The sequence below is a fragment of the Euleptes europaea genome, chromosome 15 (assembly GCF_029931775.1).
Source record: "Euleptes europaea isolate rEulEur1 chromosome 15, rEulEur1.hap1, whole genome shotgun sequence".
NCBI classification, from domain to species: Eukaryota; Metazoa; Chordata; class Lepidosauria; order Squamata; family Sphaerodactylidae; genus Euleptes; species Euleptes europaea.
Genome location: NC_079326.1, coordinates 54,440,876 through 54,461,973, shown reverse-complemented (window position 1 = coordinate 54,461,973; position 21,098 = coordinate 54,440,876). Strand labels below are relative to the sequence as shown.

General features: G+C 44.2%; 1 protein-coding gene across 1 annotated transcript in view; it reads right to left on the bottom strand.

Annotated features, from left to right (window-relative positions):
* Positions 1-211: 211 nt before the first annotated feature.
* Positions 212-21,098, bottom strand: part of PMS1 (PMS1 homolog 1, mismatch repair system component) — a 33,354-nt gene continuing 12,467 nt past the window's right edge. Inside the window, exons 5-10 of the mRNA XM_056861642.1 lie at positions 10,681-10,797; positions 9,447-9,569; positions 7,996-8,130; positions 6,150-7,063; positions 561-1,019; positions 212-365 (exon numbers count right to left, since the gene is read on the bottom strand). Coding sequence (XP_056717620.1) covers positions 212-365; positions 561-1,019; positions 6,150-7,063; positions 7,996-8,130; positions 9,447-9,569; positions 10,681-10,797 — 1,902 coding nt within the window. The remainder of the gene's footprint in view (positions 366-560; positions 1,020-6,149; positions 7,064-7,995; positions 8,131-9,446; positions 9,570-10,680; positions 10,798-21,098) is intronic.

Sequence of the window (21,098 nt, the reverse complement as noted above, 5' to 3'; positions counted from 1 at the left end):
GGGAAGCAAACTCTGGGTGTGGGATGTTGCCTACTTTTCATCCACTGACATATACTTTCCAAGTGACTGCGGCAGATAACAGGTTGAAATACATTTGTTTCTTGTCATCCTGTCCATTTTGGCCTTAACATGCATGCATCAAGTGAGACGCAGCCATTTCCCAACTGAACCAAGATATGTACACCGAGAAAAACAAGGACAGGGTCACATGCTAATTTTGAGACCACATCATACCTGGTATTATTTTTATCTTAAAACCGTTTGCTACGAGTCTCGGATCCAGCAAATAGGATGATCCGTCGAACTGTCGACTTTCCTTCGGCATATTGCGAAGAGCTTCCATGTAACTGGGATCACTAAGAAGACTGGAAAATTAATCATTTGATCAAGTTTAATGAACAATGGCTACTCCATACTTTTAGCATATTTGTCAAAAATTGTTTAGATAAATGTTACAGAATAAGACAAAAGAGTTTAGAAATATAAGAAATACCCAATAGACAGTTGGTAGGGGGGAAAAGTAAGGCCAAACTAATCAGAGTATGCCCTTTTACCTTTACCTGTCAGTCAACACAATAGGCCTGTCCAGTTTCTGTGTAGGAAGCTTATGGTCTTCGAGAAGCTTTTTATAGAGCAGGGCTTCTTCCACTCGGTACGGATTCAACATTGTTATCTTTTGATCGGAGGCAATTATCCAGGCGTCAGGAAAATTCGGAAGACGGATTAGACAGAGTTGTTCTTCATCTGACTCCTTCTGCTTGAGTCGGTGAAGCTTCTGTTTGAACAAATCCATAGTGAATGGAACTTGCACGATTTTTATAGGGTGGGAGCCACTGCGTTTCTTTCCCGTTTGAGAATGGAAAAGTCTGTCGAGTTTCTGCTGATCAGACAGACAGTCTTTCAGTTTGGACTTGGGTTTTCGCTCCCTCTCTTTAGCTGGTCTCTGCACATTCAGATCCAGAGCTCTTCGGCTTTGCCTGTTGTATCGCTCCAGGTCTTTATCAGCTCTTTCCTCGTATCTGACCGGGGAAGGGAAGAGAATAGTTGTAGATGCAGACTGGCTATGATGCATAGATTTGTTAGATACATGCCTTCTATTTGCCTTTCAAACAGAAAACATTATTTAAAAGGGAAAGAAGTGAACACATGATGCTACCTTATACTGAATCAGACCCTTGGTCCATCAAGGTCAGTACTGTCTACTCAGACTGGCAGTGGCTCTTCAGGGTCTCAGGCAGAGGTCTTTCACATCACCTATGGTTTGGTCCTTTTAGTTGGGGGATGTCAGGGATTGAACCTTGGGCCTTCTGCATGCCAAGCAGATGCTCTGCCACTGAGCCACGGCCATTCCCCATGTGTTTTCTCTCTGTTTCCTTTCCCTCTGTATTTTGATATGCTTGTCTTGTCCCTTACATTTTAATAGCAAGTTCAAGACAATAGAAATACTTAGTTTTGACCATTCTAACAGTAACGTCAAGTCGCAACATGCTCATAGCAATCCAAGGACCATGGGGCTTTCCAGACAAGAGGTAAGAAGAAGAGTTCATTTTTATATGCTGACTTTCTCTACCACTTAAGGGAGACTCAAATCGGCTTACAATCACCTTCCCTTCCCACAACAGACACCCTGTGAGGTAGGTGGGGCTGAGAGAGTGTGACTGGCCTAAGGTCACCAAGCTGGCTTCATGTGGAGTGGGGAAACCAACCTGGTTCACCAGATTAGCCTCCACCGCTCATGTGGAGGAGTGGGGAATCAAACCCGGTACTCCAGATCAGAATCCACCACTCCAAACCACCACTATTATCCACTACACCACACTGGCAGAGGTGGTTTTCCATGGGTTGCATCTGCACAGCAACCCGTCTTTCTTGGTAGTCTCCCATCCAAGCAGACCCTGCTTAACTTCCAAGCTTAGATAAGATCGGGTTAGTCAGGGCTGTTCAGGCTACTTTTGACTATTCTAGTTATTTACTATTAGCAGTTTGATTAGTCACCTTCTGTTATTATGAGAGCCAGCGTGGTGTAGTGGTACGAGTGGTGGACTCTAATCTGGAGAACCAGGTTCGATTCCTTACTCCTCTGCATGAAGCCAGCTGGGTGACCTTCGCCTAGTAGTCACAGTTCTCTCAGAACACTTTCAGCCCCACCTACCTCACAAAATGCTTGTTTTGGGGAGGAAGGCAATTTTAAGCAGCTTTGAGACTCCTTACGGTAGAGAAAAGTGGGGTATAAAAAACAACCCTTTTTCCTTTTCTATTTGCATGGATGGTAGAAATTATGGGCAACCAAAGGTCCTGTTTTTTGACTAACATTTATTTGAAGCGTTTCTCTGGGATCAGCAGTGGGTCACTCCCAAAAAAGAAGAGTTGGTTTTTATATGCCGACTTTCTCTACCACTTAAGGGAGACTCAATCTGGTTTACAATCACCTTCCCTTCCCTTCCTCACAACAGACACCCTGTGAGGTAGGTGGGGCTGAGAGAACGGGACTTGCCCAAGGTCACCCAGCTGGCTTCGTGTGTAGGAGTGGAGAAACCAATCCAGTTCCCCAGATTAGCGTCCGCCGCTCATGCGGAGGAGTGGGGAATCGAACCCGGTTCTCCAGATTAGAGTCCACCGCTCCAAACCACCGCTCTTAACCACTACACCACGCTGGCTCATTAAACACAGGCTCATTAAAAAAAATGTCATCCAGGTCATGGAAAATGGCCATGCCCCTTTGAAGGAAAAATATCCTGCGCGTTGAAGTAGCTTTACAGAAGTAGCATCCAGATTACAGGAAGGCCTGATTAATCTCCTGACGGACGATGATTTAGAGGAGATTCAGACTGCTTCCGTGGGTCACCCTGACTGTTCTCCTGGAAATGCTCACGTATATAAATGTGCACGCCAGGTGACGTTATTCATGGGCTCCCACTGCTTTGAGAAATTGGTCTCTGGACCCAACAGAGTCGCCACCATGGGCCAGGGAACTGACAAAAAATATAATCAGTTGTTTCCTTTCTGGATTAATTTATCCAGAAAGCAGTTTGAGGTCAGCAGAAAAAAACCAAAACAACATATCCTTGGTAAATTTCTGAGATCTAGGGAGTATTTAACCCAAGCGAGTGAAGTCACTGCAGCGGTTTAACTAGATAAATTTCAAAAGCAGGATAGACTTCCCTCTGACATGACGTTTCTATGCAGGCCATTCCTAGAAAAAAAGGCATTAAACTAAAGCTGCAGTTCTAAACACACCTTCTGAATAAACAGCCAGAGTTGAGGTGTTTGTATGTGTCTACTAACAACCCTCTCCTGAAGATGTTTACTCAGAAGAGATCCCACAGATGGGTAAACTCCTGCCTATAAAGACCGGTATACCCAAACTAGGATGAAGCAGTATGTGTCTACTAACAACCCTCTCCTGAAGATGTTTACTCAGAAGAAATCCCACAGATGGGTAACTCCTGCCCATAACGACTGGTTCACACAACTAGAATAACGCATCCTAGTTTTAGGCTAAACACCTCTATTTTTATATTTGCAAAATAAGCTGATGCAACTATTTGGTGGCAGGTATTCCAAGGAACCACTGTATCCATCTGAAGAAATAGCCATTTTTTTTTAAAGGAAGTAATCTAAGCTCTCTGTCAGTTCCTGTCAACAATTTTGGTAGTAGTTCGGCTTCCACCTAAACTAGTAGCAACGTTCCACTGACTTCAAAACATGTAGCAAAATATCACTTATGCAACTGATGAAAAGAGTTAGATACTACTTGTTATTGATCACTCATTGTGGACTTGTGCTTTTCATTTGGTTTGAAATTAAGTCCATCTAGATCAGGGGTGTCAAATTCAATTGTTATGAGGGCCGGATATGACATAAATGTCACTTGGTTGGGCAGGGCCATGCCTCACCAGCCCAGATCAAGAGTGGGGGTGGCTGCCTCAGCTGGCTCATGGGTCGGATAGGAGCTCTCGTGGGGCCGCATCTGGCCCACAGGCTGTATGTTTGACACCCCTGATCTAGATACTTAGATGTTGGTTCTTGTAGGTTATCCGGGCTGTGTGACCGTGGTCTTGGTATAACCCACAAGAACCAATGAACTCTGACCGTGAAAGCCTTCGACAATATACTTAGATGTATTCTTATTCTTTGCGGTAATGAAAACATTAAATCTTTAGCCATAACTACAACCCAAACCCTGACCTGGATGGCCTAGGCTAGCCAGATCTTGTTAGCTTTCGGAAGCTAAGTAGGGTTGGCCCTGGTTAGTGTTTGGATGGGAGACCACCAAGGAAGTCCAGGGTTGCTACACAGAGGCAGTTAATGCTAAGCCACCTCTGTTCCTCTCTTGCCTTGAAAACCCCATGGGGTCACCGTAAGTCAACTGCAATTTGATGGCGCTTTCCGTCCATCACAACCCAAAGACCCAGATTGATACTTTAGTATAAATTTCAGAGTGCTATACTTCGAATAATTCTAACCCCCAGCTATTCAGAAGAGTAAGAATACGCAGTCTATGTTGGCCCCTTGTTGGTCCAAAATAAACAGAAGAAAGTTGAGGAGCAAAGATCTAAATAAAAATCAAACCTGTTCTTCAGAACAAATAAAATATCCTTTTATTAATGAACAAAATGTCCTTAACATGTGTGCGTGTTAAGTGCCGTCAAGTCGCTTCCGACTCGTGGCGACCCTATGAATCAATGACCTCCAAAGCGTTCTATCTTTAACAGCCTTGCTCAGGTCTTGCAAACAGAGGGCCGTGGCTTCCTTTATAGAGCCAATCCATCTCTTGTTGCGTCTTCCTCTTTTCCTGTGGCCTTCAACCTTTCCTAGCATGATTGTCTTTTCCAGTTCATAACATAAGGAACACTTTTCTTATCAACCATGCAAGACCAAATGTATTTTGTCAGCAGCCCCTTAAAGAAAAATTCATAAACACAACTCTTTATGGAAAATGTGGATAAAGAATTAAAATGTTAAAACTGCACATGAACTGTCAATATCTTATTGGCTAGCCAGTCATTCTTTACAAGCTTTCCCCCAAAAACATAATGTAATCATTCTATTGAGTATTGGTGGGTAAAATCTCTTGGCAAAGACTTGTTTGCAATTTCCATTTACTAGTAATTCAATTAGGTTACTGGTAAAAGTCTTCAGATTCACAGGAATCTCACATGTGTATCACAAGCCTAAAAAATCTCTTAAAACCCTGCTTATTACTAGAAAACAGCTTCATTAAGCCACATCAAACAGGACATGAAAAATCCCAATGCTTTGTGTTTATGGGTTTTTACATATTTTCCATAAAGATCTGGTTGTATTCATGAAATTTTCTTAAAGGGATCAGTGACAAAGACAATACAGTTGACATGTTTGGCCCTGTATGGTTAAAAACAGGAATGTTCCATAGGTTATGAATGGTTAGTTCATTGATAAAAGGATATTTATTTTGTTCAGATTTCATTTGTTCTGACAAACATTTGGTTCTTAGTTACATCTTTGCTCCTCAAATTTTAGGGGATATATTTTGATCTGGATGTTGGTTGGAGGGTCCCCCCCCCCGTTTCTCTTTGTACCCCTGTTGCTCCACACAACTGCCTCGACAGTGAATGCTAAGGATTTGGAGGTAAAAGATTCTCTTCTCTTTGCTCAAGAAACTTTGCAAACTTCTGGCTAATTGCTGCTATGCCTACTTCAAGCTGCTTTCTGGATGTAATCCAGATAAAATGTTTGTACCTGTTTGTTATAAAACTACATAAGACGTATTTTACACTGTGTATGGTTGCTTGAATTCCCATAAGGGACTGCCTCTCTGGAAAGTATTAATTATATTTTTTAAAAAATGAAGTATGAATTAAGTGCAAATTGCCAAGAAAACATGAATTTGTGTACTGGAAGTGTGTTAAATCTGTTTAATGCAGATGACAAAACCATTTAATCAGAAAAACAGAGGAAAATATGAATCTTAGGCTTTATAAATCAGCAAACAGTCGATAATTAGAAGCAAAATATCTCTGCAACATACTGCAGCTGTCAAGCCAAAGAATTTTCCATTCTGTTTTTGAAATTAATTGGGAAACAACTTATTTTTGAACACAGTGAATCACCACAGATGGAAACTACTGTCCAGTCAAAGCGGACAGATGTGAAGTCTGCAAACTTACTTCTTTTTTTCTTCTTCATTTAGTGCTTCCCACATTTCTTCCATTTTCAGCCTCAGTTCTTCTGCGCTTGCTTTGGGGTTTTCTGTCAACAATCTGGAACGATTGTCTTGAGCAAAAAGGCCAAATGCCGACACAGGTTTCCTTACTATCTGGCTTTTAATTAAATCATAGGCTGTAATCTGTCCTACTTTATCATTTACCACATTTGTTTTTTTAATACTCGGGTTGTTCTTTTCCTGTTGAAAACTGAGTTGACTGTTACCATCATTTTCCTTCTGCATTCTTGCTTCTTCTGTTCCTGGGATTAAAACCCGAACAGGTTCCAGATTCTCTCCTCGGGAATTCACAAACGCCTGCCCCAGGCTCCATTTATCAGCAGAGACTTCAGAGGAATCCTTTGGGATCCTCGGCCTTTCCATCTCGTCTACTTCTTGGATCTTGTCACTTCTCAAATCACCCCCCGTGCCATTTTCAGGACGAGCGTCCTTTAAAATATCCCCATATGTGTTCAGGGTCTTATACCTGCTCTGTTGGTCCTCACATGGTAAATTATTTAGTGAATGTTCCTGAAATCCATCATAGCCAGCTGTCTTACTGCCAGATATTTCTTTTTTGGTGAGGAGGTTAGGAGGAGAATCATTATACGACGTTTGATTAATCAAACAGACCTCTGTGTTTTTTCCGGTTTCCCCATTTCGCACATCATTACTAAGCGAAAACAATGCGGTACGTGCTTGCAGAGCCGGCCTTCCGCAGGATTCAAGCTCATTAACAGTCACATCTGTTTGTTCTGTTTCATTAGTAAAGATGTCTACCGAGGCCGTATCTGTTACATCGGTTTCACAAGAAGCGGCCCCGGTTCGAGGCTCATAGAGCGCCGTTAAAATATCTTCGATAACAAGGCAAATGGACTCCTGAAAAGAAAAGCCAGAAGTTGTGTGATGAAGTGCTAGCCTGTGTTCGTTACAGCCATCATTGAGTCGACTCGAAAGCCGAAGGAAACAGGCCTGATTCTGCTAACGTTAAAACCTTAGCCACGTCAAAGCGACAGCAAGCAGGAACTGATATTTTTCAAAATCAGTAACTTTCATTACCCTCATTATGGTAAAATATGCATTCCTCCACTCTGTGTGTTTTATGTGCTGTTGAGTCGCTTCTGACCCTATGAATTAATGACCTCCCACACATTAAGCTGCGCAACCACTGTACAAACTTATAATGTCTACATCAGTGCTCCACCAACAACTTTCTTGGTGCACACTAAGTATTTTAGAAAGTGGGTGGGGCCAGGTAGGGCTTTTGCCCAGCAAGGCCTCTGGAGATCTGGGGGGGCTGTGGAGATTAAGATAACATTTCAGCAACAGCTTCCACTCAAGTGGTTCTTGTAGGTTATCCGGGCTGTGTGACCGTGGTCTTGGTATTTTCTTTCCTGACGATTCGCCAGCAGCTGTGGCAGGCATCTTCAGAGGAGTAACACTGAAGGACAGTGTCTCTCAGTGTCAAGTGTGTAGGAAGAGTAATATATATAGTCAGAAGGGGGTTGGGTTTGAGCTGAATCATTGTCCTGCAAGAAGTATCACAGGTAATGTGCTAATCATTGTCCTGCTAAGTATCAAGATAATGTGCTACTCAATGTTCCACTCAATAATGTTCCACTCAAGTGTTTCTTTTATTATCTCTCTGACTTCTCTTTCCTGGTGTATTTTAAAAATTGACTCCTCTGGTCCCCTGCACTTGGGCTTCCTCTGTGTGTGTGGTTGGCGCCACCTCCCACGGTGGCCATTAAGAATACCAAAGGTGCCCAAAGGCTGGAAAAGGTTGGGGGGCCCTGGTCTACACACATTACCTTATCATGCAGCAATACTTGAGATTTATCTGGTGTTAAATTGACGTCCACGGCAGATGGAGAAATAGTAACATTCATAAAGAAAATGGGGTATGAATGATTAGAAGACTTCAGGTTACAGTAATGCTGAACCAGCTAAAAAGAAACAAAAAAAAGAGGATGCTTTAAAAGATACTCTCAAGCATGGAATAAATGCAGCACAAGAGTAACATCGTATGTTTCCAGGTCTGTGATATAACGGCACGTACGCAACAAAAAACGATTCCAACGTTTCTTACGGCAAAACTGTCCTCCTGACAGGAACATGTCAGCATTCTGTGATCTAAAAAGCTGTGAGATTTTTATAACAAAAAACTGGACAGAGAGCCAGCGTGGTGTAGTGGTTAAGAGCGGTGGTTTGGAACTGTGGAGTGTGATCTGGAGAACCGGGTTTGATTCCCCACTCCTCCACATGAGCAGCGGAGGCTCATCTGGGGGACTGGATTGGTTTCCCCACTCCTACACACGAAGCCAGCTGGGTGATCTTGGACAAGTCACAGCTCTCAGCCCCACCTACCTCACAGGGTGCCTGTTGAGGTGAAGGTGATTGTAAGCCGGTTTGATTCTTCCTTAAGTGGTAGAGAAAGTCGGCATATAAAAACTAACTCTTCTTCTTCGATGCTACTGTAATGCTACATTTCTTCACAAGGGATTGAAACCCTTGCATTGTTAAAAACAGGTGAGCAGGGGGCCCACAGGTAGCCATTTGGAACTCCCCCCTCAACATCTCCCCTTCCAGCACTCTCTAGGACAGGGGTGTCAAACTCAATTGTTACGAGGGCCGGATAGGACATAAATGTCACTTGGTCGGGCCATGCCTTGCCAGCCCAGATTGAGAGTGGGGGGTGGGTGGCTTCCTCGGCTGGCTCATGGTCCAGATAAGAGCTCTCAAGGGGCAGGATCCGGCTCTCGGGCCTTATGTCTGACACCCCTGCTCTAGGATTTGAGGAGCTTGAGGGGGCTAACTTCTGCTGCCTCTATCCCTTTTTTGACACTCATCTGCCCTCTACATTACAAACACATGAAGCTTTCTCATACTGAATGCAATCATTGATCGATCAAGGTCAATCTTTTCTACCCTGACTGGCGGCAGCTGACCAGGGTCTCAGGCTGAGGTCTTTCACATCACCTGTCCACCTTCTCCTTTTTAACTGGAGATGCTGGGAATTGAACCTGGGACTTTCTGATGCAAAGCAGAGGCTCTACTGTGGAGAGACAGCCTCAACCCTTAATAAATCTGTTTTAAAAAGCAAAACCAAACCCAAACTGTCATCAAAAATATGCAATTATTTTATACTGTGCCTCTCTTAATTTTATCATGCCTCTGAGAGCTAAAATGATGGCCAGGAACCAAAGAGACCCAGTTAATCCTTTATAAGCCACTATACTAAAAAGAGTTGAGACAGCAATACCTTGAGAATGTCCTTCTGATAAACTGGTCTGTTGTTTACGAAGATAAAGCTCCTTTCTGAACTTGAATGGCTTGTCAAAGAAGCGTCTGAATTAGGCTTTGGAAGGAAGCCACTGAGAGATACCTAGAATTGTAAAAGGGGGGAAAAACACCACCACAAATTTTCATTAAAACCATTCATGTTCATAACTTGATTCATGAGCAGATCAATCAAACTATAAATAAAAAAATTATTGTGGGTTTTATTTATAATTTTAACACATCTCGACATCACTCTTCCTGCAATAAAATCACTCTATAACAGCCAGTGCAGCTATGAGGTTTAGAACAGGGCTAAATCTGGACTTCCACTTGGGTTTTCCAGTATAATGGAAAACCCAGGTTCTAACACTGTTCACATACAAAGGCCCTAGCACCTCTCTCTCAAATTAACCTGAACTATGTATCAAAGCCCTGGTTAACGCACCCCTATGAGCTATGGAGCATAGCATATAAAATACATACCACTCATTAAAGCTTATCAATCACGAGCAGTGGTAGGGGAATAATAAGTTAAATTTTATTAGCAACCTCACTATTAAGAGCAATATTCATTTTAATGTCACTATTATTATTATTATTATTAACAAAATTTCTATCCCGCTCCCCCCTGACCAAGGTTGAGCTCGGAGCTTATGTCCGATATAATAATAATCTTAATACAAAAGTAAAATTAAAATAATAGTAGGTAAAAGGTAAAGGTCCCCTGTGCAAGCACTGGGTCATTCCTGACCCATGGGTGACATCCCGCTGTTTACTAAGCAGACTTTGTTTACGGGGTGGTTTGCCAGTGTCTTCCCCAGTCATCTTCCCTTTACCCCTTTACTGGGTACTCATTTGACCGACCTCGGAAGGATGGAAGGCTGAGTCGACCTTGTGATGGCTACCTGAAACCGACTTCCGTAGGGATCGAACTCAGGTCGTTGAGCAGAGCTTGGACTGCAGTACTGCAGCTTACCACTCTGCGCCACGGGGCTCCTTAAAATAACAGTAGCATAACGCATAACAAATTACTAGTAAAATCTCTAGTAAAAAAACCCGCCATTAAACACTAGCAAATCTAGAGGCGTCAGATCACATCATTAGTAAACCCTCACAGGAGAGTCAAAGGAGGATCAGAATCAGAGAACTCTGAAATTTGTATTATTGGTGAAATAACGGGGAGGGGCAGAGAGAGCGCTCCACACACAACTTACCGCAGGGTTTTCACAGCGGTGTTGAAAAGGCACCAGGCTGCCCATAACTGCAGGTCCTACTACCGCCATGAAAGCCATTTTGTGATCAGATACCTTGTTCTTTTGCCAGATGACCACCTGCAACAACAGAACACAGACAATACATAGCACCGAAGCAAGTTTCAGGTATTTATTTGCCAAGTTTCAGATTTATTTGCTAATGTGGCCACAATCAGCAGCATGTTTGTACAATGGATTGAACATTTTGTTCCTGGACACCATAGGAACTCGTTATTTCTTGTGAGTATGCAGTGTAGCATACAGTAATCCAGATCTCTGTTAAAAGGGGATCAGGCAGATTCATGGGTACTAGTCATGGTGACTAAAGGGAACCTCCATGTTCCGAGGCAGTAAACCTCTGAATCTCAGAGGAAGGAGGCAACATTAGGGGAAGGCCTCGGCCTCTGTGCCCAGTTGTTGAACCTCCAGAGCACTGGTTCCCAACCAGGGGTCCATGGACCCCCAGGGGTCCGCGAGAACTAAATTAAGGTCCGCGAAACAAAGTTATAAACCCATAATAAATTAATATTTTCAATTAAAAGTTCTCTATTATAAAAATATACATTCAAATATTATTCCAAGTTTAATGTTTAACTAACAGTTATGATTAAAGTTTATTTTCAAATTCTCGGAATTTTTATTTTGAACCTTGGGGTCCCTGCACCGAACAAAAAAGTCCTAGTGGTCCCTGGTCAAAAAAAGGTTGGGAACCACTGCTCCAGAGAAACTGCTTGGCCACTGTGTGAGACAGGATGCTGGAACAGATGAACCACAGGTCTGATCCAGCAGGACTCTTCTTCTGTTCTTCTGTTGTACGCAGGATATTACTCGAAAATTATCCCAGACTGAGAACTCTTGGAAAAGATACCAACAGTGATTGCGAAATGGGATTTACTAATTATAACTGTGATTATTATTTGGTAAGCCGTTCTAAGTTTGGGCTTGAGATCTAATTCTTAGGGTTTATTCTGTTTCAAGTAAGTCTGGAGTGGTATTGCTCTTTGTGTCATGTTGGGGTATTCCCAGATAACTTTGAATATTACATTTTCAAAGAACGTTCTATGTCATTCTCCAGTATTTTGATAAGTTCTGGTGGGTCAGAGAGATATATGCATGGGTTTAGACTGGGGTAACTCTCCTTAGGATTGCACTGTGGCAACCCATTCCTGAGGTTCAGGGCCGAATGGGCTTAGGAGGAGGCGTGACCCCTACGCTGGCGTCCGTGCCATCTAAAATAGCACGGAAGCCAGCGTAGGGGCACTTACGCCGGCCACCCTGGACTGTGGTGGCAGCACAGCCCTCGGATGCTGGCTCGGCCTCCCATCCGCGCCCACTTGGCACGAGTCCTCATGCCAGCGACCCAGGAGGCGTTCTCGGGGTGTTCTGGGGGGCGGACCTGCCGTTAGGCAGCTTCCTAACCCCTTTCAGCCCAGGAAACGCCGGTGCTACGCCCCTTTTTTCTTAATGCAGCATCGCTGTTTTCAATGGGGCTTCCCCCCTTTTCCTTTTTATTTTAAAATAGCCCCCTTTTCCCCCCCTCTGCAGCGGCGAAACCTCTTTGGAGGCGCCGCGGAGTTGCCACGGCTACTCCATCCCCGGCTGCTGCAGGTCTCAGGAATGGGCTGTAAATCCTGTAATCTTGCAAAAAGCCAATCTTTTCTCCTAAGGTAAGCAAACAAGTCTCATCAGCTGAAATCCAAACTTTATTATGGCATAAAAAAGGTCACGTCATGGATAAGGATGGACCACCAGATCCAGTGAAAAAGCTCCAGTTTAAATCCAGCCGTTATCTCTGGACTCGACGCTTCTGATACAACTGATATAAACATCGAGGGTGCTTATTTTAGCCTCTTTTGGTGTGATGCCACAGATATAAATCTGAGTTGCTGATTAATGCAAGGATGTTATTACACTGCCTGACCTGCTGAATGGGTGATATACATAACTGTTAAAAGATCGCTTCAGTAAAACAGCCTTAAGAGAGCTCTGGAACATGAGAACTTACTAAACGCAAACTTTGTAAAAGCAGATACGGACCATCACAGGAGGCAATTTTTTTTTACTATCTGGTGAATTGGGACTGGTAGAGGAGGAAAAAGACCTTTCAGGGTTCTCAGGGTAACCTTTAATTCAAATATGCTTAGAAACCGCCCAGCTATTTCACATCTTTACTTGCAGAAATGACAAGATGTCCTAACAGGCTTCCTGTAATGCTTGATTTATAACCTTGATTATATTCTGAAATATAAATACACCCTCACATACCCCCATGTTTTTTCTAGGTCACATAAACCCGGGTCCTGTGAATCTGACTCTCGCCAGTATGATGACGCTGCAGAAGGGCGGTATCAAAATATATTCTTACATACAGACCATCTTAGGTTTAGACACAGCCGACCAAAAATATCTTTGCCTCCTCTCCGTTCCATTGAAGATCGGACGAGAACTGAAAAGCTAAGAAAGATTCATGTCCATTTTGCTCAGTTATGAACTTGCTCTGGGAGAGCCCGTCTAGGACTGTCCTAGAGTAACGAAACACGCAAATCCGGTTCAAATCCTTCCCTTTCCTTGGACTCCCATTGGGAGAAAGATGCTTCAACCCCACACAAGTATTCATTACGGCAAGGCCTTGCAAATGAGCAAGCATTGTTTAAAAAAACGAACAGACCTATAGAAAACTTTAGCAATTAAAAAAAATATTGTTCTTTGAAATGAGTTAAGAGCATATTAACAATGTCAGCCTTAAACACACATCTTTGCTTATTTTGTTTTATTTTAAAGCAACATAAAAGTGAATCCCCAAACTATGTTTTTATTTTATTTTGTGCTGTCAAGACACAGTTGACTTATGGTGACCCCGTAGGCAAGAGACATTCAGAGGTGGTGTGCCATTGTCTGCATGGTGTAGTGGTTAAGAGCAGTGGTTTGGAGTGGTGGACTCTGATCTGGAGAACTGGGTTTGATTCCCCCCTCCTCCACATGAGCGGCGGAGGCTAATCTGGTGAACAGGATTTGTTTCCCACTCCTCCACAGGAAGCCAGCTGGGTGACCTTGGGCTAGTCACAGCTCTGTTAGAGCTCTTTCAGTCCCACCTACCTCACAGGGTGTCTATTGTGGGGAGGGGAAGGTGATTGTAAGCCGGTTTGAGTCTCCCTTAAGTGGTAGAGAAGGTCGGCATATAAAAACCAATTCCTCCTCCTCCTCTTCTTTTCTTCTTCTCTATGTCATGACTCTGGTGTTCCCTGGAGGTCTCCCATCCAAATACTAACCAGGGCCGGCCCTGCTTTGCTTCTGAGATCTGACGAGATCATGCTAGGCTGAACCATCCAGGTCAGGGCATATTTTTACAGGCAGTGCATTTTTCTCTTGCTGGATTAAAAAAACCTACCATAAATCCAATATTAGGACTGAAGAGAGATCGGGATGTGTGTCTTTTTACAAAGCATCAAAAGAGACACTACACTACCCAGAACATCTGTGTCCGAGATCCTTACTATGCCACAACTAGATCTTTAAGCAGATCCAAACACTGCAAACACCCCTCCCCACAAAATCTTTAAAATCTGTATGTAAACCCCTCCAAAACTCAAAAGTACTTGATGCTTTTCTAAAGGAAGAACCATTCAACAGTAATACAAAGAACAGCATAGAGCCAGAACTGTGGATGGAATTTGCTGAGCATTTTATAAGCATTACGATGCCACTCTAAAGATTACTTTCTAATAAATCTCTCTTCCATGTTTTAAGAACACAACTGTATACAAAACAGCATGTTAGCTATTATTTATAAACACAATTTAAATGTGTTACGATTTATATCCGGGATGGCTTTGTAGTTCACCACCTGCTGATGATTGCAGAGTGTGTGTGTGTGTGTGTGTGAGTGTGTGTGTGTGTGTGTGTGTCGGGTTGGATGTTTTTATTTAAACTTCATTTTTAATCTGGGTTTCGTTTTGTTAGCTGCTTTCATTCCCCGTTATGGATGAGCGGGTGTGTGTGTTTTAAAAATGTTTAAACAAATAAGACCACACCATAGGTGGGAGAAGGAATCATACTTAGCCATTAGACGTTTAATATACATATCTATTCTTCTAGTTTTTGTTTACATGCACCAGTGGATTTTAACCCATTTTAAGCACTCATAATTTGGACATGCAACTAATGTGCTAAGTATCAGTTGAACAGTTTTGAAATAGGAAGTGAGAATGTCTCAAGGACCAATCATTGTTTCCTGTGTAGGGGAAAAATCATCTCAGGTTAATACCAACCTTAAAGATAATGTAGCATGTGACTGAGAGGGTAGAAGAATTAGTCCCTGGAAGCATCAAAGAGAATGCAGTGTTCAGTCGTGCAAAGTTTCCTTTGCAGTCATATTCACAGCTCCTAAAATAATACACTCAAGATACATTCTCACTAGAAACCAGGGATGTCGAACTCAACTGTTATGAGGGCCAGATACGACATAAATGCCACTTGGTCAAGCCGGGCCATGCCTCACCAGCCCAGACTGAGAGTGGGGTGTGTGTGGCTGTCCCGGCTGGCTCGCGGGCCAGATAAGAGCTCCCAAGGGGCTGGATCTGGCCCGCGGGCCTTACATTTGACACCCGTGCTATAAACTTTTTTACTTCATTTACTATAATGGGGCGTCCAAGTGCAGAATCAGGATTTCCTTCCTCTTTGGAGGACGATTTCCACATCTCCACCTGAACCCCTCATAGAGAATGGTTCAACAAGTAGCCCATCTGCAGACCGACATACATCAAGTACACCTTCTGTGTGTTTTGTTCCTAGTTCAGTTGGTCAACAACTTGTTATTCCTGTCTGTGTAAAACTTTGCCCTACATTAGAAAACATGGTTACTATAAGACAGCCAGTGTGGTATCGTGGTTAGAGTGTAGGACTAGGATCTGGGAGCAACAAGTTCGAGTCCCCACTCTGCCATAGATGCTTACTGGGGGACCTTGGGCCAGTCACACACTCTCAATACAGGTTGAGGATCCCTTATCCAGACAACCAATATCTGGAACAACCAGAAAACCAGACTTTTTGAGCCGGCATGCAAGCATGACTTATAGGCACTCAGCAGGACGCCAATTTGCTTTTTGATGGTTCAATGTACACAAAATTATCAAAAATACTGTTTAAAATTACATTCAGGCTGTGTGCATAAAGTGTATAAAAACATATATAAAAAATAAACACATTTTGTGTGTAGACTTGGGTCCCATCCCCAAGATATCTCATTATGTATATGCAAATATTCCAAAACACGGAAAGATCCAAAATACGGACCACTTCTAGTCCCAAGCGGTCCAGATGAGGGATACTCAACCTGAATAACCTACCCCACAGGGCTGTCGTGAGGATAAAAAAGGGGGGAAGAAAGAATGATGGAAGCCGCTTTGGGTCCCCACGTGAGAGAAAGGTGAGGTATAAATGCAGTAAATAAAATTAAATAAATAAATAGAACACCTCGCCAACTCATGATGCTTTCCGGGGAGGGGGGAATCTGCACATATTTTATTTGTGCCCGAAACCACCGATTTCTAGAATAGGAAGGTTGGGGTTGGGGTTGGGGTGTTGCATCCAGCTTACGGGCCACCCTGTAAAGGTTCTAACTTTAGAACCTTCTGTTAAAAAGTTATACGCAGATGAGGCCATGCGGAGTGCTGAAAGCTAATGCCTTATGAAAAATAATACTATCATCAGGAGTTGCTTCCAAGGATGAGAAATTCTCTGTACTGGGAACTGGCGAACAAGGACTGCTTTTCAAACATTACCAGTACTGTGCTCAGTTTTAAACAAAGTGGTTAGCTTCAGAATAGTTTTTATCAATAGACTTCTGCAAGCAGGAGACCCGGGAGGGGGGCATCTGGTGTGGCCGTCAATGACAACGTGATGTCACTTCTGGGGAACACCCGGCGCTGACATATGTCCTCGCTAAGAAGTATGACTCCTAGAGAGATATGACATCACTTCCGGGTTTTCCTGGAAGTGACATTATGCCATAGGCCCGATGGCCCTTAGTTTACTTTTTCCCGCTGCCAATCAGACCAGTGGCAGGAAAAAGGGAGGTTGGTTGGGGGGATCACCCACACCCAACGAGGAGATGGCATCTCTAACTGCAAGTGTTACCCTTTCGAAGGGAACTTTGACTCTTGAAAGCGCATGCCCTCAATACCTCGTCAGTTTCGAAGGTGCTACCAGATTTGAATCTAGCTGTCACACATGAAGCTGCCTTATACTGAACCCGACCCTTAGTCCATCCAAGTCAGTATTGTCTACTCAGACCGGCAGCTGCTCTCCAGGGTCTCAGGTGGAGGTCTTTCACATCCCCTATTTGCCTAGTCCCTTTAATGGAGATGCCAGGGACTGAACCTGGGACCTTCTGCAGATCAAGCAGATGCTCTACCACTAAGTCACCACCCCTCCCCTCCTCCTGTCACCAACATCCCCCTTGGAACCCTGTGAAAAAGCAGCAACAAGTAATAAAAGGCGAATCAGAATCTGCGGCGGCAATTCCTCCCTGGCCCAGGGCAAAGCCAACAGTAAACAAACCAGTCCTCCGCAGAGCTCTCGAGCCCTCTCTGGGTCTATGGGGCCGGTGGTGGAGCGGAACCTGATCTACACGTCCCCTACGCCGTGTGAATCTGCCACGTCGAGAACCGAAGACAAGCACTTCAACAGGTATTACGAAGAACGGGCTGTGTACGAGCAGCTGATCTAACATTTCTGCCATCTACGCTGTAGCTGTCATTTGAAAAAGTGTGATGGATGAGAACCTAGCCCTCGGTAATAGGAGATAGGCCACTTCACCTTTAGGTCAGCGGTTCAAGCTCAACCTGTTGGTAAGGGAGGGGGGGAGCTGTTACCATCTCTCAGCTGTTCAATATTTAAAGTAAGACGAGTGGTTTTCTCACAAACAGGTGCCCATCTCTCTCTGACATACTGATAATAAGCAATTTTCTGGTTCTACTCAACAAGCTGCCTCTCTCCTTTTTCACACGAGTATGCACATTCTCCCTCGCACAACACACGCTCTCTCCATGACGACTGCCTCCACATGGACCCACGCAGAGCCATTGCAAGGCAGAAGCTATGGCTGAAAATGGAAGGAAGGGGCCACTCCCATGTGCTCGATGGAAGAAGAAGGAGGAGGAGGAGGAGAAGGAGAAGAAAGAGGAGGAGGAGGAGGAGGAGGAGGAGGAGGAGAAGAAGAGTTGGTTTTTATATGCTGACTTTCTCCACCACTTAAGGAAGACTCAAACCAGCTTACAATCACCTTCCCTTCCCTACAACAGACACCCTGTGAGGTAGGTGGGGCTGAGAGAGTTAGAAGAGAACTGTGACTAATCCAAGGTCACCCAGCTGGCTTCACGTGTAGGAGTGGGGAAACAAATCCAGTTCACCAGATTAGTGTCTGCTGCTCATGTGGAGGAACGGGGAATCAAACCTGGGTCTCCAGATCAGAGTCCACGTCTCCAACCGATTGCTCTTACCCACTCCACCACGCTGGTACCCCCGCTCGCCTCGGAAACCTTTGCTCGCTTTCTTCATGCACCCGTGCCATGCCGGAAGGAATTCCGAGAAATTCAGCTCAAATTAATATGGGGCGTGAGTAGGGTTGCCAACTCCCGCTTGGGAAATACCTGGAGTTTTAGGGAGTGGAAGCTGTGGAAGGCAGGGTTTGGAGAGCAGAGGAACCTCAGTAGGGCATAATGCCATAGAGTCCCATCCTCCAAAGCAGCCATTTTCTCCAGGGCAACTGATTGCTGTCGTCTGGAGATCCGTTGTAATCCCGGGAGATCTCCAGCCCCCACCTGGGGGATGGCCACCCTAGGCATGAGGGAGCTATTTATTTATTTAAATTTATATCCAGTTTTTCCCAGCAAAGCCATGCTTAGGGCGGCGCACAACATATTTAAAATATCATCCCCCTCATATTAAAACATTCGTGAATAAAATTAGCCCCATAAAATCAAACTATTAAATATCTGTCTCATTTTTGGTGCACTTACTGCAAATAAAATCTGCAGCAGATATAATCAGTCAGCGCCCCCTCCGTATACTTCAAACAACAGTACTATGAATAGAAAAGGGGGGGGGGGGTTGGGAGGCCAGTGTTGATGGTGAAAACTTTAGCAGACCTCAACCATATACTTGGCAAAATAGCTGTCATGCAGGCCCTGCAGAATTCCCTAAGGTCTCACAGGGCCCTGGGTCTCATTAGAAAGGCTATTCCACCAGGCAGAGGCCAGGGCAGAGAAGGCCCTGGCCCTGGTCGAGACCAGCTGGGCGCTCTTTGGGCCGGCGACCACCAGGAGGTTGTTATTTGCTAGAAGAGATGAAGGACCTACAGTGCTTCTTCTAAATCCATGGGCCCGACTCCCAACCTCTGCTCTTCAAAGAACTGATCTGAAGTACTACGGGGCCTGGGTCGGAGAACGGAATACGGAAACCGAACCCAAGCCACAATGCAGTGTCTTGCTTGAAGCATTGCTGCAGAGGCCAATGCTGAAATAAGTGGAAAATGCGTTCACTTACGGTGAAGTTCCCTTCTCAGTGGGACCCTGATTGACGACTCCACCTACGTCCAGGGAGGAGCATCTTTCCTATTGGTTCTCGTAGGTTATCCAGGCTGTGTAACCGTGGTCTTGGTATTTTCTTTCCTGACGTCAGGAAAGAAAATACCAAGACCACGGTTACACAGCCCGGATAACCTACGAGAACCAATGAACTCTGACCGTGAAAGCCTTCGACAATATATTTCCTATTGGTTATGACTGCCCCACCCTGGACTACTACGCAGCCTTAAGTTCCAGTGTTGACAGTCGAGGTAGGTTGATGGTAGCCGGTGGCCCCCATCGGCATTCCAGTCCTGGTCTCACTGGAGAGAGTTCCACCAGGCCGGGGCCAGGGCCGAAAATGCCCCGGCTGTGGTTGAGGACAGCCGGACACTCTTCGGGCCAGGTACCACTAGCAAGTTGGTGTGTGCAGATCTACTCTTTCAAGAGTCAAAGCTCCCAAAGGGAGCTCACGTCCCCCAAAATCTTCTTAGTCTCTAAGGTGCTACCGGACTCAAATCTAACTGCTTTAATGCAGAACAACATGGCTGCCCTCTGAAACTATCTATTCTAGCTGTAATGTTTCAAGGACTTGGGGAAAGCAGTGAACTCTCATCTGGAGATCCCTACTTCTCCACATGAATGGTGGGCTCTAATCTGGAGAACCGGGTTGGTTTCCCCACTCCTACACATGAAGCCAGCTTGGTGACCTTGGGCAAGTCACAGCTCTCTTAGTACTCTCTCAGCCCAACCTACTTGACAGGGTGTCTGTTGTGGGGAGGGGAAGGGAAGGTGATTGTAAGCCAATTTGATTCTTCCCTAAGTGGTAGAGAAAGTCGGCATATAAAAACCAACTCTTCTTCTTCTACGTTCCTTAAAATGCTAGAAATGAACGTTCCAACCTTCATTGCCCTTGAGAATGTCAACATTAAATAATTTAATAAATGCTCCAGTAACTTATCTCCCATTTGATCATCTCATTATTCCATTTGCTTTCAAGGAACATGGTGACGAAAGAGGGAAAATACCTCTTTCTAACGTAACCATACTGGCAGGAGCATCAACATTATCAGTATTCAAAGAATGTCTTGGCAGGATAAACCTTCATAAAAAGAAGACGCACAAGCTAATCCAAGTTGTCAAAATAGAGTAGTCCGTCAAAGAGCTGAGGTGTCAAGCAAGCCATTATTTATTATCAACACAAATGAAATATTACGAGCCGAAACAAAATGTCCCAGGCTTGCCTATTCGGTAATCTGAAAATTTCAATCTGTTTCCATTATTTCTTTGCGAACAAACTAACGGAAGAATTAAGTAAAATTGGTTATTCGGAAAGCTACAGATTGCATTGCTAACCCATCAAGAAACAAAACTGCTGTTTCATTTGGAAGGACAATGGGGGGTGGGGAAATTGTCAAGAACGTCAAGAGACCATCTGACTGCAAATTGTTGGAAAAGACAGAAAACAAATTAGCAAAACAGGGTGGGGAAAGAGACATCCACAACCCCCATTTACTTACTAAATGCTCCAATGCTCAGGAGGTAATAAAATCAGCCCTGCTTTGGGTACAATTAAATAGTCAGAGGCAGACTTTCCGATTTCAACATTTTTGGCCGTAGGGTTGGGGTGGGGGGAAATCTAAATAAATAAATGTGAGGCATTGGTTCTTTGGTGGATTTTTTATTTCCTTCTGGGATTGTTAATGTTTGGATCCAAAAGGCCATCAGTGGAATTCTGCTCGGGCGCATCTTTTCCACCTCCCCCATCCCACTACAGACTCATGTGCTCCCTGAAATGCTAATCCTGGGGATTGG